This window comes from Myotis brandtii, unplaced genomic scaffold (genome assembly GCF_000412655.1).
Source record: "Myotis brandtii unplaced genomic scaffold, ASM41265v1 scaffold216, whole genome shotgun sequence".
NCBI lineage: Eukaryota > Metazoa > Chordata > Mammalia > Chiroptera > Vespertilionidae > Myotis > Myotis brandtii.
The window spans coordinates 3,392,996-3,411,479 of record NW_005358092.1 but is presented as its reverse complement, the minus strand read 5'-3'; the positions used below and the strand labels follow the sequence as shown (position 1 = coordinate 3,411,479).

Sequence of the window (18,484 nt, the reverse complement as noted above, 5' to 3'; positions counted from 1 at the left end):
CGGCCAAGGGGGGCAGTTGGGGTTGACAGGCCGGCAGGGGGGTCAGTAAGGGGTGACCAGGACGGTGGGGAGGCAGTTAGGGGCAACCAGGCTGGCAGGGGGGGCAGTTAGGGGTGATCAGGCAGGCAGGCAGGTGGGCAGTTAGGAGCCAGCGGTTCAGGATTGTGAGAGCGATGTCCAACTGCCGGTTTTGGCCCAATCCTCAGGATCGGGCCTAAACCGGCAGTCGGACATCCCCCGAGGGGTCCCGGATTGGAGAGGTTGTAGGCTGGGCTGCCCCGGGCGCAAATTTTATGCACCGGGCCTCTAGTATATAAATAAAAAGTATAGGTTAGTATTGCATGTTTTTATTTTTATAAATGGATTCATTGTATTTATTCTTTTGTGACTTCTTTTGTTCAACATCATGTGTGGGATTTATTTATGATAGTTGCACTTAGCATTTGTCCTTTTATTATCCTTGCTTACTGTGTTTTTTAAATTCAAAATCCCATATTTTATCTTGAAATTGCTCTGAAAAAGAAAACTATTTCTTTCCAATTTTCCATTTTTTGAATACTTTAATGGAACTAAAAGTATTCCTTTTGGCAGAAAGTGAGTTTGGATATAAATTACTTTGCTCTTTGTTCTTGGCTCAACATATAAAAGTATTCTGAAGAGATTAAACAGATTCCTTACAAATGAAATGAAAATGATACCCCTAAATGCACTGAATCTAGCGCTCCCACAGATTCTAAACACTGCTTTTGTTTATCCCGGCCTTAATGTCTTTAAGATATCACATTACCACTAAGTTGTATCCTCTTTGTACCTTTGTGTTTTGGACAATTACTATAATCTTTATTATCTAGGCTCAACATTTTTTGGTTTTAGAAGCCGTTTTACTCTCTTAAAAATGATTAAAGTCCCAAATGTGATTTTTATGTTGCTTATAATTATATATATGCCGTTACTTACTGACCCAGCTGTCCAACATCTAGATGTATCTGACATACACAAACATTTTTAAAAAAATATTTTTTATTGATTTCAGAGAGGAAGGGACAGGGAGAGAGATAGAGAGAGAGATAGAAACGTCAGTGATGAGAGAGAATCATTGATTGGCTGCCTCTTGCACTATCCCCACTGCGGATCGAGCCCAAAACCCGGGCATGTGCCCTGACCAGGAATCAAACTGTGACTTCCTTGTTCTTAGGTCGACACTGAACCACTGAGCCATGCCGGTCAAGCTATACACAAGAATTTTTGCAATATTGTTGGTAATTGCAGAATATTGGTGACAACCTAATTGCCCAAAGGTAGGAGGGTGCTTAAATCCACTATGACACATCTACACATTGAAGACTGCCAGCTTTAAAAAGAATGAGGGCACCAACCAAGTGGCTCAGTTGGTTGGAGTGTTGTCCTGTACACCAGAGGGTTGCAGGTTTGGTTCCAGATCAGGGCACATACCTAAATTGCAGGTTTGATCCCCCATTGGGTTCTGGGGGGGGGGGGGGGGGGGGGGGGGGGGGGCAATTGACTGATCTCTCTCCTTCTCTCTTTCTCTCTTTCCACAACCCCCTTCCCTCCCTGCCTCTCTCAAATCAATAAAAACATATCCTGAGGTGAGGATTATAAAAAAAAAAGAAGAAGAAGAAGAATGAGGAAAGTCTCTAATGAACTGATATGGAGTGATTTCTAGGACATTCTGTCAAGTGGGAGAGGGCACAAAAGACTATTTATAATATGCTATCCTTGGTATAAGAAAGTAAAAACATATGATTTTACTTTCAAAAGAAAACGAAGGATAGACTAGAAACTAAAAAACAACAGCAATTATCTGTGGGAGTGGTTGAGAGAGGAGTGGAAAGAAGAGGGATCCAGATTTTGGTTTCTATATACCTTTCTCCACTAAAATGATCCAAGATTTCTTGGAAAAGTGGTTGGTTCCAGGGCTGGGGCAGGGAAGATTTGGGGTCTTAAAATGTCTTATTAGGTATATATGTGACTATTTTAAGACTTGATTATACAATGTTTTTTTTAAAGTGTTTCTAGCATGGTCCATATATACTCATATTTAAGCTATTTTATAATTCCAGTTGATAGTCATGGATATAGGACACGAATATTAAAAACAATGAGACACATATTGGTGATTCTGTGTGTTTTTTGTGTGTGTTTTTTTAAAAATTATAGTGACTCTTCAGTTGATGTGCTGCATTTAGTTTTGCCAAACTTTGCTTCCCTTACTCAGGAATTTCAGAATGAAAATTTACCATTTGCAACATTATGGATAGACCTAAAGGTATTATGCTAAGTGAAATAAGTCAGTCAGAGAAAGACAAATACCATATGATTTCACTTATATGTGGAATCTAGAATAGTGGTTGTCAGAGGGACGAGGGTTAGGGGACTGGGTGAAAAAGGTGAAGGAATCAAGAAGTACAGATTGGTAGTTACAAAAAAGTTATAGGGATGTAAAGTACAACATAGGCCAGTGATGGCGAACCTATGACATGAGTGTCAGAGGTGACACGCAAACTCATTTTTTTGGTTGATTTTTCTTTGTTAAATGGCATTTAAATATATAAAATAAATATCAAAAATATAAGTTTTTGTTTTACTATGGTTGAAAATTTCAAAAAAATTTCTATATGTGACACAGCACCAGAGTTAAGTTAGGGTTTTTCAAAATGCTGACATGCCGAGCTCAAAAGGTTTGCCATCACTGGCATAGGCAGTATAGTCAATAATATTGTAATAACTGTATATGATGCTGGGTGGGTACTGGAAATATGGGAGGGAATACTTTGTAAAGTTTATGATTACCTAAACACCATATTTTACACCTGAAACTACTACAAAATAATACTGAATGCAAATTATAATTGAAAAATAAAATTAAAACAGAATTTAGCTCTGTATAATTAAATTCAGTTTTGAGTCTCTGCGGATACAGAGACAAAGAAATGTTTTCTCCCCCTTTCTGTGAACATTAAATATGCTCGTTATAACCTTTTTTGTGTATGTATATGTCAAAAGTTGTGTTACAGTACAATTGATAGAGTAATTGCTTCTATGAAGAACTGAAATTAGGTAAATCCCAGCAACAAGAGCCTCTCAAATAATTCTGTGGAAACATGATTGTAGTTGATTTGACTGATGCTGATCTAGGGATTAGAAAATCTCTCATTGAAAGCCTACTCATCTTTTAAGGTTCAGATCAAATGCTCTTTCCTTTGTGAAGCCTGCTTAAATCCTCTTATTTGAAACCAGAGGCCCAGTGCACGGATTCGTCCTGCGCTCTCTCACAATCTGGGACTCCTCGGGGGATGTCGGACTGCCATTTTCGGCCCGATCTCCACAGGCCACACCAAGGGACCCCACTGGTGCACGAATCTGTGCACCAGGCCTCTAGTATGCATATGAGATCTTTGGTTAATCTCTACCCGCCTTCCCCCCTCCTCCCTTCCCTCTGAGATTCATTAGTCTGTTCCATGTTTCCATGCCTGTGCATTGAGTGTCTGAACCCTGGTGGAGGTGCACATCATAGTGAGCAGTTGAGTGACCTTAGCATATCATTAGCATATTACGCTTTGATTGGTTGAACAGCCGACTGGACGACCAGACACTTAGCATATTAGGCTTTTATTATATAGGATCACATCCTCTGTTGTAATTCCATTAGAGTTTATTTCTGCTTTGATTTCAGGCCTTATTTTATCTTGTATTATTTTCTAATGATTTTGTGTGTTTTCTCCCCATGTACTTGGGTTTGGGAACCATATCTTGGTACTTTGTACATAACTGGTTCTCTAGAAAAACGTTTATTGATTTTAGTTGCATTGATAGATGTCAAGAACTCTCATTCACAAACATCTTAGATTGGCCTTTGGAGTTGCCCATTTTCCAAACCCTTTAAGTACAGTTGACTTTTGAACACTGTGGGAGTTAGGGGCATTGACACTCCCACCGGTTGAAAATCCCCATAGAACTTTTGACACCCCCAAAACTTAACTGTTAATAGCCTGCTGTTCACTGGAAGCTGTACTGATAGCATAAACAATTGATGAACACATATTTCGTATATGTATTATGTACTGTATTCTTACAATTAAATAAGCTAGAGAAAAGAAAATGTTATGAAGAAAATGAAAAGGAATAGAAAATACTGTGTTTATTGATACCATAAGTTTACATCATCTGTGCATTACGTCTCTCTGTGCATTCATGACATACCTAACTTTTTCTTAGTCTTTTTGGGTTTTATTTCTAGGATGTGCAGTTCATCAGTAAGTTTCTTCAAATTGTTGCAAGTTGCCAACATCTTTTTAATATATTTATTTTTAAAAATCCACATATGAGTGGACCCACACAGTTTAAATCTGTGTCATACAAGGGTCAACCAATAGCATAAACAGTGTATAACTGGCCTCCTTTTTAGGTGAGATATCCAACTAGCATAGATATTCTATTCTAGGCAAGCTGATAGTGTTGGTGTTCCTTAAATAGAGTTTATAGGTTTCCTAATTAATTTATGTTCTTCTGCTTATGCAGAATCTTTTTCCTATAGATTTTCATTTTTACTACCTAAAGATTCTGGTTTAAAATGAACCTTTGTTGATGAACTGTATCCTGTTCTTGTTACTGTCTTATCCATTGTTCCTCAGCCTATATGTTTAATTTTATTTTATTTTATAATTGCTCCTGCATGATTTAATAATTCTTCCATTCTCTTCTTGACTAGTTTATATTGGCCCTATATCAATTAAGGGCTATTTTTAAATTTTCTTTTTTTATTTTATTAAACAATGTTTTGCACAGGTAAGCTGTTCATTAACTATAGCTATAATTATTGTTATAAATAACAGAAATAAAATTTAAAAATTTAGTTACAAGTTTAGAAAAACTTTGTTTGATGTTATTACATTTAACATCCTAATATTCTCTAATATTTCATAGGTTGCCCTTCAAGGTCCTTACATATTTTAACAAAAGAAATGTCCTTTTCCCTCAGTTGGGAATATTTACCTTACATATTTTTATTCTTTAAGCAATAACACTCACTTTGTCTTTTGACAAAACTGCTAAGTTTTAGCCACATTTTAGTAAGACAAGGTAGACTGGACTAAAAGCAGGGCTCATATTAATAGTGGTTTAGTGCTTTGTTTTTATTTATAACAAAGATAAGTATCTGAATTGAATCTTGAGGGAGTGTACTGTCAGAGAGATTAATGGCACTGCTGAAATAACACTGTGGGTCTTCTGAGACCAATGATGTGAAGAATAAAGTTCAAAGAAAGTGAAAACAATAGAATAGAGATAGGGGAAGCAACTCTATATATATGAATATTGCCTTAGATGCAGAATTAGGAGAACATTTGTGTTTTTCTTCCAAATTTGATTTGATTTACTCTGTTTACGATTTTTTTTTTCATTTTGGTAAGATGTTTTCTCTTTCCTTTTTGAAATGAACACTACTCATCCTTGGTCTTCACATTGGTCATGGGGATAATTATTTAAGAAAACCTTTTTAAAAATTAAGATCTTCTCACATCTTTCTAGAAATAGTACGTGATGTGTCACATGCTAGATACTTCTAAGATACCATTGCTTTTCTTTTTGTAAAAATAAATTTTAGTTTCTTCTTTTTTTTCTTTAAATATATTTTTACTAGAGGTCTGGTACACAAAATTTGTGCACGGATGGGGTCCTTAGGCCTGGCCGGTGATCAGGACCGATCAGGGCCGGGCCAGAGAGGAGGTGACGGTTGCCAGGCTGGGTGCGGAAGGAACGGACGCCGGATGCCGATGCTGCCATCATCAGCGCCCCGCCACCGCGCAGTTCCCCTCTCCTCCCCTCCTCCTTTCCTTGCTGCCACGCTGCCAACTGCAGCGGGCAGGCAGCAGGCTGATCAGGGCCTGCTGGCTGGGGAGGGGGTGTAAAAGGGGGAGGGGTGGGGCACGGGAGGTTGGCTGCCCACCCCAAGGAGGGAGCTGGCACTCGATGCCCCTGGGAACGGGCCGTGTCCATTGTCACCCACCCCTGGTTCTCCATCCCAGCCCGGGGGCCGAGGGGAGAGACCACGGGAGGTTGGCTGGCTGGGGGAGGTTGGCTGTGGGAGTGCACTGACCACCAGGGGGCAGCTCCTGCATTGAGTGTCTGTCCCCTGTTGATCAGTGCACGTCATAGCAACCAGTCATTCCAGTCATTCTGTTTGCTTAGGCTTTTATATATATAGATTGATTTCAGAGTGGAAGGGAGAGAGAGATGGAGACATTAATCATGGGCGAGAATCATTGATTGGCTGCCTCCTGCACACCCCCTACTGAGGATCGAGCCTGCAACCCAGGCATGTGCCCTTAACCAGAATCGAACCTGGGACTCTTCAGTCCACAGGCTGACACTCTATCCACTGAACCAAACCGGCCAGGACTTGGTTTCTTCTTAACGGACCTTCTCCTTGACCTATTTAAAGATTTAATCTTATATAATTTTTCCCTTTTAAATTACTTTTTTCCTTGGCCAAACAGGAATTTTCTATCTAGAATATGGGCATGGGTGGGTTTTTATGTTATTCTCAATCAGGTATTAAATGGAGTTGGGATTACACTGGGGAAGTGTACATATAAATCAGCATCTCATTTTACAACCCTGTGGGTAGTTGCTAAAATTAACTTAAAAATTGTTTTTCTGCAGGTGAAGCACCTACCCAGATTATTGTCATGTATGCAACTTTTTAAAACTTTTAGCTCAAACTGTGCAACTTTTTACCATTTAGAAAAATTACTTTTAAAAACTCTGCAGTTTTGAAATAAACTTTAGATACTTTTCCCTCTGGTCAAAATTCAGTTCCATTTGATAGCCAATGAAATTTATTGAAACAGTGTTAATTAATTTATTTACTATTTTTATTTATTTTTAATCTTCACCCAAGGAGTGAGGTTATTTTTTCCATTGATTTTTAGAAAGAGTGGAAGGGAGGAAGGTGAAGGGGAGAGAGAGACACACAGGAGGTAGAGAGAGAAACTGATGTGACAGAAACACATCAATTGCTTGCCTCCCTCATGCGCCCCAACTGGAGGCGGGATCAGACCTGCAACCCAGGCACGTGCCCTTGACTGGGAATCGAACCCTTGACTCTCCAGTGCACAGGCTGATGCTCTAACCACTGAGCTCACTGGCCAGGAAAAAACAATGTTTATTGATAGTACTGATGTGTAGCCTGCTCAGGCATTTTCTAGAGTTAACTTTAGCCCTATTCTGTGGGAACTTTTGGCCACATCCTTTGAGCTTATTACAAAAATTCTCACCATAAAATAGTGATCAAAGTTAAAATTGGCAGTAACATTCTGTGTTCTGTAAGTACTATGTTCTCATCTCAGTGAAATGAAATGGTTTAATCCTTTTCTTTGTATTATTGTGGAAACTCCTCCCTTGCATCTGGAAAGTAAAATCTCCAATAAGATTCTTTTTTTTAAGAGAAAGCAGAAGCACATATGTATATATCCCCTTTGCTAAGACCTCAAATGCAAATGCAAGAGTTAACCTCTCTTGGACCATATCAATTCATTATTTTAAGTAAAAGATTATTTTGGGGGGTTTTGGTAAAGACTTTGAAAATGTATGCTTATTTTTTTTATAAGCATACCAACCAGAGGAGACATGTTCTAAATTAGGTAAACCTCATATCCTTGCCCAAGTTTCTGATATCCAACTATCAGAATTTTCAAGATAACCATCTGGCTAGTATATATGGAATTTTTGTACTAGGTGCTTTGTAAAAGTTATTTTTTATATAGCATCATTTTATATGTGTGTTTCCATTTCTTTAATGAAATGCATCTGCTTTTGTTTTAACTTTGATCTTTAAAATTGAGGTTATATTAGAGTTCTGCAACTGGGGGAGATATTTGAGGGATATTAAAGAGAAGAGAGAAGAAAATATTTTAATTCAAATTATTTCTTAAAACAGAAAGTACTTGATATGTAACCAAATTCTATCTCTGGCTAGGGCTAGCTTTCTTTTCTTAAAAGTGACTGCATCAATGCATGTGGCTTCAGCCCTCCCCTCCCCACAACACACTAAACATCTGAGCAGCTGGTAATTGAATTCTGACAAGTTTAATGATTTTAATGAAATCTTCTGCATGTGTATGTATACTTGGGGGATGGGGAAGAGGGGGGAGAATAAGCATTGGGGTTGAGGGTAATAAAAAAATTACTGTCTCTTTACATTAAGGATAATGGGTAGCAGTTAAAATGAATATCTTTTAGAATATGTTGAAGTCTCTCTGGTAAGTTGTGTTTACTCCAAAGGAAGCAGCTCTTAAAATGAATCCAAATAAATGACCTCCATAACCATTGCTGAGTCACAGTTGGGAAAGAGATGAGTGAATGTGGGAAGCTATGATATTGGATAATTGATGGAATTCTATAGTGACCTTCTTTCCACTGCTGAAAAGGGAAAAGCTTAATAAGATCTGTCATTATCAAGTGATTTTTTTTATGTTACTGTATTATTGAGCCTTTTTTCTTTTAATTTTGAGGGAGATGTTTGAAGAGAACAAAAGATTAATTTTTATTTGCTGTTTTTCCTTTTTCCTTTGCATTCCTTATTGAATGTTTGATTTGAAAGAAAGGCAGTGGAGACTAGAGTCTTACAGCTGCATCGGTATGTGGCTTAACGTTCCCAGAGCTGATGTCAAGAGGTAAAGTTCAGAGGAATGTATTAGGGGAGTAGTATTATGGGATTTGCTAAGGGGTCCAGTCTTCTTGTTCATTTGCCTGAGTTAAGTTGTAGTTACAGCTGTCACAGCTTTTGCCTTAATCTCATGAATATAGAAATTTTATTTAAGGATATGAGGAATTCTTTGGCAGCTTCCCAGTTTCTCTCTCTCTCGCTCTCTGCCATCCCCCCAGAACTAGTCACACAAACCTGTTTTGATCTCTACTTTGTGAATGAAGTGGTCTCATTTGACCCAGTTAATAAGTATAGTTGGCATTAATAAGTAGGTTTCCATACCTGATTCAGCGATAGGAAAACTGGTCTGTGTTAGCTTTGATGAGTACAAACTTAATTTATAGCAGTTGAAGTAAAAATTTTAAGGTATTGCTTTTAAATGACTTAATTAATTAATGATTTAGATTTAGATTACTGAACTATTTATAATGGTAGAGTATGTTTCTTTGCGGTCTCCATATACTTATTTAGTTTGTTTCTGTGACACACAGTACATATCTAAATTTGGGATTGCCTGAACTGGTTAAACAGAGTGAACTGTCCAAGTTAAGCAGGTGAATGAAATTGAAGTCTTTTTTTCTACTTAGTCTTTTCCCCCAGGCTGCCAGTTTAATACTTTGCTTTGAAGTAATGAGTGCTAGAACATTGATTAACTCCAAACAGAATAAATAGACTCATTTTTTGGCTAAATTTTTTACTTTCCCCCCTTTTCCCCTTAAGAGTAGAATAAATTTTAATGAAAATTAATGAGGAAACAGGAATCTAAAGAGAGTCTTTACTCATTTGGGCCAATAAGGCTATGAATATTTTATTCTCATATTTTCTTAAAAAATGGATTGATTTCCAAAAGAAAGGAACTTCACTAAACTGTGAAGACTAAACTTATTAACAAACTTCTATAGCTTTTTACTATAAACTTGTATAACTTTCTAAATATTTGCCAAATAATTTTTTAGTTGAACTTTGAATATTTGGCCTTATTGAGCATACCTAGTACTGAGCTATTCATGAATTAAATTTAATGTAATTTTTACCATAATCACAGAAACATCTCTTAATAGAACTCAAACCAATTGCAAATTTTATTCTGAATAATTCCCAAGAGAATGCATATTTTGATGAATTCATATTCAGTGATTTGCTGATCCATATCTCAATTTTGCTAAGTCTCTTTAATATTTGCCTTTTACATTTTAAGTATGTTTGTGTTCCATCAAAATTTGGTGTTACGCCCTAGCTAGTTTGGCTCAGTGGATACAGCATCAGCCTGGGAACTGAAGGGTCCCGATTCGATTCTGGTCAAGGGCACATGACCGGGTTGCTGGCTCAATCCCCAGTAGGGGGCGTGCAGGAGGCAGCCGAACAATGATTCTCTCTCATCATTGATGTTTCCATCTCTGTCTCTCTCTCTCCTTTCCTCTCTGAAATCAATAAAATCTACACTAATAAAAGAGAAAGATGCAAATTGACCATACCTTCGTGACACCCACCAGCCAATCAGGAGTGGGTATGCAAATTAACCCAACAAAGATGTCTGCTTAATTTGCATATACAGGCACTGAACGGGCAGGGCAGGACGATTGCATCATCACCATGGCGATGACGCAGGCATTCCGCACCGCCCCAGTCGCTTCGGGCCTCTGGGCAGCATGGGAAGGTGGAAAGGCAGCTCCGGGCCTGAACGAAGTCAGAAAGGTGGCTCCGGGCTGGAACAAAGGCTGAAGGCTGGAGCGAAGCAGGTGCTGGCAGCCAGGGGAAGGAAGGCCCATTCTTGCATGAATCTTCGTGTATCAGGCCTCTAGTATATAGTATATATATTTTAAAAATATGGTATCATTGGGTTCCATTTTAGTATAATCTCATAACAGCTGTGTCTTTGAGGTAAAGGTTGTTAACCTAACAGATATTTTTCTCTCAGAAGCAGTTTTGATAATCACAGTTTGCTTTGATAATCCAGTTTCCTTGTACTGGAGCTACAGACTTGAGTACTATGCTAACCAACTTCTAAGATGGCCCAAAATCGTCCTTATCTTCGGGTATTCATTCCCTTGTTAGTCCTCTCCCACATTGTGTCAGAATTAGTCTTGGTGAACAGTAGAAATGTCAGAAGTGATGGTGTGTGACTTCTGAGCTAGACCATAAAAGACGACGCTTCTGCCTTGCTTTTTTGGATCACTTGCTCTGAGGAAAGCCTGGTGACCTGTCACAAGCAGCCCTGTAGAAAGGAAGAGAAAGGCCCCTTGCCAAGAGCTATTACCAACTTGCCAACCATGTAAGTGGAAGCAGAGGATGGAATTCTGGCTGACATCTTGACTCTAACCCCAGGAGATACCCTGGAACCAGAACTGTTTGGCTAAACTGCTTTTGAGTTTCTGACTCATAGAAACTGAGATAAAAAATGTTCACTGTTGTTTTAAGCTGCTAAGTTTTAAGTTAACTTGTTATATAACAATAAACAACTAATAAAAAAAACTTTAATATCCTAAGTATTAAAGTGATTTGCCAAATACTTGAATTTTTTTCACTTTAAATTCACAATTCAGTTTTTTCTGTTCGTAGAAGAGTAAGTGCTTTTGAATTTGTTTTATTAATGTTATCACCACAGTCATTTTCAGTGCTGAGGATTGTTAGAGCTTTTGGCAGAGTTTGCCATACGGTTTCTCACCTAGTAACTGATATTTGTGTGCTAATAGGTTATGAGCTAAGAAAAGTTATGAAACATGATGTGTTATAGAGACTTTTATGAATATATCTCATGTATAGAAACTATTCTTGCTCTAGAAATGTTGTCCAGTAGAAATGTCAGCACATAGATAACTTTGAATTCTTTAGTAGCTTCATAAAAAAACTAAAAGAAAACTGATGACATTAATAATTATGAATGTATTTTTAATCTAATATGTCCAAAATGTTACCATTTCAACATATAATTAATGTGAAGCTTATTAATGAAATATTTTACTTTTTTGTTGTTGGGGCTAAGTCTTTGGAATTTAGTGTTATTTACAGTACATCTCAATTTGGATTAGCCACATTTTAAATACTCAGTAGCCACATGTGGCTAGTGGCTGTCATGTTCAATAGCACAAATAATGAATTTAGCTGAAGAAGTTTAAAAGACTTTATTCCAAGCTAGCAGCAAATCAATAATGCATATAAACTATAGGAATGGTTTTTTTACACTTATGAGATTAAGATGTGTAACATGCCATATCTTAGCTTTAATCTGTATCTACATTTGGCTCCAATAAGTCATCCTTCTATTTTCTGAATGCCTCAGAATCTTCAAACCTATGGGATATTCTATGGATAGAAGGGATTTGGGATATCAGAGGTTCTATGTAGATTTGTTTAAGATCATAGGCTCATAACGGCATGACTACCTCATGGTTTAACTTGAAGACTGCTGAATGTGGACTTTTTGGAAAAAAAAAAAGTATAGTTTAGACTGTGAAGCACATATTCAGGCCCTGGGCTGTACGTGGTATAGAAGCACTTCCCAGGGGTTTCAGCACGAGCCCTTTACTTCCTTGAGCTTGGGCCTGTGAGCAGAATAAACCAAATCTGTTGTGTTTCACAGTTTCTGAAGTCCAGTATTTTGCCAACTGACATTTTGTTGGCTCACACATATTCAGAGAAGCTGTGATAACTGTTACTTCTACTCAGAGTTCAGGCATTGAACAGATTAGAGATTTTTCTTTTCCTTCAAACCAAAATACACCATTAAGTATAGTGTAGATGAACAGTTTTGTCGCTAGAAATTTGTGTCAAACTCTGTCACCAAAATCTACTCACTACTATTTTTGTAGGTATGTTAAAAAAAAATGGGGCAGGAGGGACTGTTTGCATAGAAAAGGGGATGGGATAGTTTTAAAAGCTCTTAGCGTGGTGCTGTGTTTCAGACATCTGCTGTTGGGATATTGAAACTTTAGGCATCTTTAGAATCTTCAGAATAAGAGCAGAACTTACTGCAATATATTGAGTATTTATTTATTTATTTGTTTTTTAACATATGCCCCTTGGAAACACAGCATTTATTTATTTATTTATTTATTTATTTATTTAAAATCTTTATTGTTGAAGGTATTACATATGTCCCCTCTTTTCTCCCATTGATCCCTTATAGCCCGCACCCGTACCCTACTCCAGGCCTCTACCACCTATTGTCTGTGTCCATGGGTTATGCATATATATATATTCAAATTCTTTAAATTCTTTTGGTTGATCACATCCACCTACCCACTCACCCCCACCTTCCCCTGCCTTCCCTCTGAGATTTCACATGCTTTTGTGTCTCTGGATCTATTTTGTTCAACCGTTTATTTTGTTCTTTAGATTCCACACATATGAGTGAGATTATGTGATACTTGTCTATCTCTGACTGGCTTATTTCACTTAGCATAATACTCTCCAGTCCCTCCATGCTGTGTCAAAAAGCAAGATGTCCTTTTTTACAGCTGCATAGTATTCCATGGTATAAATGTACCACAGTTTTTTCATCCACTCATCTACTGATGGGTACTTGGGCTGTTTCCAGATCTTAGCTATTGTAAATTATGCTGCTATGAACATAGGGGTGCATACATTCTTTCTGATTACTGTTTTGGGTCTCTTAGGACATATTCCTAGACATGGGATCACTGGGTCCACCTATTTTTTTTTTCTTTTTGGTTTTCTGATTGAGTGATTTTTTTTTCTACCCTGTCTTTTAATTCACTAATCTGATCCTTGGCTTCCCCTAACTTGCTATGTATTCCTTCCACTGTGTTCTATATTAGTGCTAAGTCATTCTTCATAGTTACTATATCTTTTCTCAAGCTTTTGAGCATCTTTGCCATTATTATTCTGAATTCTTTATCTCAAATTTCTTATCTCCATTTCATTTAGCTCTTCTTCTGGAAAATTTTCTTGTTTTTTTGTTTGGGTCTTCTTTTTTTTTTCTCTCCCCATTTTGGCTGCCTGTTTGAATTTGTGTCTATATGCTAGGTAGATCTGCTACACCTCCCAATTTCTAGTGCAGGTCAGTGTCAGGCGCTGTTCCTGACTGGCCTTGAGTACTCTGTTTGGAGCTATCGGCAATCCACAAAATGTGACTCCCTCTGCTGGGACTGGGTGCCTTTGGAAAAGACCAAGATGTGCACCGAGGTTTGCTTTTCCTAGGCCCGGGCCATGAATTATATCAGGCAAAGACTCAAAGCCTCCAGAGACCTGCTTCTGCCAGCAGTCTGTTTGTATTCAGTGTTGATTAGCCTCTCAACCACAGTGTGGGGTGAGAGGTTTTCCAACAGGGTGGGGCAATTGCTTCTGCCTGCAGGCTGATCATTATTCTCAGTCTCTTAATGGGCCTCAGAAACTACACAGGGTGGGCAAGGGGTTTTCCAATAGGGTGGGGCAACTGCCTTTTCTCCAAAAACTGCCTGGATAGCAAAGATCTGTCTGAGAAAGATGTCCTCTGCAGCATGAGGGAATGACTCAGCACAGGAAACCAGGGTGTCTGCCTTTCAAGGTCTAACCCCAGAGCCTCCAACCCTGGCTTCTGCTCACCCAACTCCAGTCCACTCTGCCCTCCCTCTGCTGGAGCCCAAGGTGATTGGCTGCACATGAAATTTTGTGTGACGGCCCTTTTAGAGGGTGCCTGCATTTCTAGCCATCTCTCCCTGGCTATAGCAACCCTGCTGCTTTTCACAGCCAGATGTTATGTGGGCACCTTTCTCAGTTCTGGTGCTCTGGGCTTGGGAGCCCAGCTTGGGGTTTAGATGCTAGAGTTCTCAGTGGGAACCCCCCACAGTTGAGATATCCCTCCAGAACTTCAGGTGCTGTCTGTGGGAGCCCGGCCAGCCCTTTTGCACCTCCGCACTTTCTACCATTCTCTATGCAGTTTCCACTTTCCATTCTTGGTTTTCAGTTTCTCTCTAGCTAGTCTTCAGTTGATTATTCAGGATGGTTTTTCTGTAGTTTAGTTGTAATTCCAGTTTGGTCCTGAGAGCATGTCAATGTAGCTTGCACTTATTCCATTGCCATTTTGGAATCCAGCACTTTATTCTTATTAATATTCTGGTTCTATAGGAATCTAAAGAGGAAATGCTTATAATAACCTCACGAGTTAAGTTTTTCATTCTATTTGAAAACTGCTAATTTATTCTTATTCTAAAATGTTTTGTCTTACATGATCTTTTAAAGTCCTATAGGATTTTGCTTGTCTTTCTGATTGAAATCCATAGTTACTTCCCCAAAATTTACTTTTTAAACTTGTTTAGATTATTAATGCAGTGGGTTTTGGTTAGCTAACTAAATTACTCATTCTTAGCCAGACCAGTCATTTATATCAGGGTGTGGTTTTTTACTTCCAGTTTTTTTACATAAAATTAAGAGAAAACGTGGCTTTCTTTAATTCATTAGGAAAAACTCTTTTTTCCATTTCTCTTTTTTAAAATTAGTTTGCCAAATAATTGCCTATATGAAAATATAATCTATAAGATCATGCTGTTTATTTAACTTTTTCATCTAGGCTTAACTTTTCAGGGAAAGAGAACGTTTGACATTGAGTCTTATTACTTCGCTTCATCAGAGCTGACATTAGGTCAGTTTAGAGAGTAGTTCAAAAATAGCTTTGTGCTTCTACATAATTAAGCTTTTGCTACCCATGCTGCCTAGCGCAACAATTTTATTCACTCTGTTGTGGAGATCAAGTCCATCACATGTTTCTCTTGCTTAATAACTTGACCCTTTGCTCTTAATATACTTATTCCACCTCCTTTACTTCTTTCTTCTCTTGTTTTATTTTTTCCTCTCTGATGATATCGTTTTTACCTGGATTTACTTCTGAAGGGAAGAACATTTAATAAACAAATAGCCCTTGTTGATACATAGGCTCTCCTTGTGTTAACTAATTAGTCTACTTCACCGAGTCTTCCATCGTTTTCCAGGACAATCTCCGTAAGAAGGATGACAGAATTGAAGAGCTGGAAGAAGCACTAAGAGAGAGTGTACAGATAACTGCAGAGCGAGAAATGGTGCTAGCACAAGAGGAATCAGCCAGGACCAATGCTGAAAAACAGGTCTGCGATTTTATACAGTTACTGGCAATGCAGCTGGTTAAACAAAAGGTAAAACCCAAACAGTGTAGTGTAGGGAAACTACACATAATGTATGTTTATATGGTTTCAAAAACACTCCTCAGTGTAAGTACTTAGTCTTAAATAAGAATTGAAATATAGCTATATAAGAATGACTCGTTTTAATGCAGAGGTCTCTGCATTAATAATTAGGGACTGATTTCAGATACAGTTATGTAGTATATGCTCATATATCTGAAAAGATGAAATGGAACATGTCTGTTTGTTACAAGACCGGCACAATCCTGCTTTTAAATTGAATGGAAAAACACAAGCATTTCTGAGTTAAAGATGTTAATTTTAAATAGCAAATAGTTCATGTATTTTATACCTTGGCTTGTTCAAAAGGGCAGTTAAAGCTATAACAAGTTAAGATTAATAACAAGTATGAAAGATAGAGATATTGTGACACTTAAAGAGTCCCAGATCAGTGTTCTATTGAGGTGACTTGTTAAAAGTTCTGTTGCTGGTTTATATATATAATTTTCTAGATCCTTTTTAGATCCTCACCCTTGCTTTTAACTTTTTATTGGGAAGAATAAGTAAAGAGGGAGATGTGAATGGAAGAAATAGTTTTAACCAGTGAAGACTCTAATCTCAAGTCCCATTATGAGAGTGTGATTGGAGGTTTTGAACCTGCCTCACACAGAGACTCATGACATTTTATTTTTCAGCGATTATTTCTTTTCCATTTCTTTTGTGGAGAAATATAAATATTAAACATAAAAAGTTCAAGTGAGAGGGTAACATGAATTGCGGGGGGAACCTCTTGGATCAGATTACCAATGCTCTTGTGAGTTAAGTTAGTTGTATAGCAAGGAAGAAGAGTACAATTCAAAGCAGACTTATTGTAGTATGTACCACAAGGGAACCCTTCATAACTGTGTTAGATACAAGGATATAGTTTCTTTAGTGTCAAGTATAGAAATAAAGACAGACTGAAATTAGCAAAGCTGAGGGAAAATTGATCTTTTCACAGTATGTCCTGTAGTGCCTTAGTCCACTTTCCATTTGAATTATTTCCTGATGTACAGTTGAATAGAGTTTGGGTAGTGGAGTGTTTCAGAGATGGGGTGGTGATAGCCATTGTTTCAGAATGATAATGGATATTCTTTCAGCTTGATCTTACCTTTTTTACACACTTTCCTTTATTTTCACCCTTTTTTTTTCTCCTGTAAAGATTACTTCCTTCTTTGGAAATCATTAGTTAGTTAAAAACCTTATATATCAGAGATCATGTAGAGGTTTTGGCCATTAATAATAGATCATGTCATTATGGACTATAGACTACTGTTATGTGTTCTTTTTAAAGCTATTGTTGTATAAACTGGTTATAATTTTTTAGATCAATTTTTTAAATTTACATAAAACTTGAGCAGAAAGTACAGAGTGTTGCTAGATACTCCTTTCTTTACCTCAGTTTTCCCTATCATTAACATCTTACATTGGTGTGGTAAATTTGCTAAATTGATGAGCCAGTATTGATACATTATTAACTAGTCCATAGTTTACATTTTGGTTTACTCTTTGAATTGTACAGTTCTGTGGGTTCTACCAAATGTATAATGTCATGTATCCATAATTACAGTGTCATACAGAATAGTTTCACTGGCCTAAAAGTCACCTGTGCTCCACCTAATCACTCCTCCCCCATTTTCCCAGTCTCTGATCTTTTTCCTGTCTCTATAGCTTTGCCTTTTCCACAGCGTCATATAGTTGGAATCATACCGTATGTAGACTTTTCAGACTAGATTTTTCATTTACCCTCTGCATTTAAGGTTCTTCCATGTCTTTTTGTGGCCTGAAAACTCACTTAGGTTTATCTCTGAATTATATTCCATTATATGGATGTGCCACAATTTGCTTGTTCCTTTACCTATTGAAGAATGTCTTGATTGCTTCCAATTTTGGGCAATTATGAATAAAGCTTTTATAAATACTTATGTCATTTATGTATGGGTATAAATTTTCAAGTCATTTAGGTAAATACCTGGGAGTCTGGTGCTGGATTGTATGGGAAGACTACACTTAACTTTGCAAGAAACTGTGACACTATCTCCCAAAGTGGCTATATATAATTTGCTTTTAATTGCATGCTTTTTTTCTCTTCTGTTTATCTTTTTTGCACCATTCTGCTTCTCACTGCCTATCTGAAGTTGTTGAGTGAAATATTGCATGAGACCAGTCATTTGGGCTTTAAGTGGTTTAAGGTATGAAGAAACTGCTTTTATATTTGTACTTCTGGGGTTGTGTAAACTTCATTCGTTGTTGCCTCCTGCTCTCATCTTTTCTTATTTTATCTTTGTGTGTTTTCTAACTCCACTGTTTATTAATTGTATACATCAAGTATTCATTTGAAATACCTTAAATGAGTGAAGCTTTTTCTGGCTAGGGACATTACTCTTATTATCTTTCTTAGGTCCAGAATTTATTTGTCTCTTGCCTAAATTTAGCCCCTGAGAAGAAATAACTACCTCTGATAGGAGGAAGATGTTTGCATCTCTTGATTTCTCAAAGTGCAAAATAAAATTGTTTGGGAGCCATAGCTCATTAAAATAAAGTACAGAACCTTTTAAATTTTTAATTGTTTTATTGCTTAAAGTATTACAAAGGGTATTACATATGTGTCCTTTTTTCCCCCCCG

At 37.5% G+C, this 18,484-nt stretch overlaps 1 protein-coding gene across 5 annotated transcripts in view; it reads left to right on the top strand.

The window, feature by feature from the left end:
- ERC1 (ELKS/RAB6-interacting/CAST family member 1) overlaps positions 1–18,484 on the top strand; it is a 462,570-nt gene that overhangs the window by 204,310 nt on the left and 239,776 nt on the right. For all 5 annotated transcript variants that reach the window (XM_005865924.2, XM_005865923.2, XM_005865922.2 and 2 more), the window contains one exon: positions 15,652–15,783. In XM_005865924.2, the coding sequence (XP_005865986.1) occupies positions 15,652–15,783 (132 nt within the window). The remainder of the gene's footprint in view (positions 1–15,651; positions 15,784–18,484) is intronic.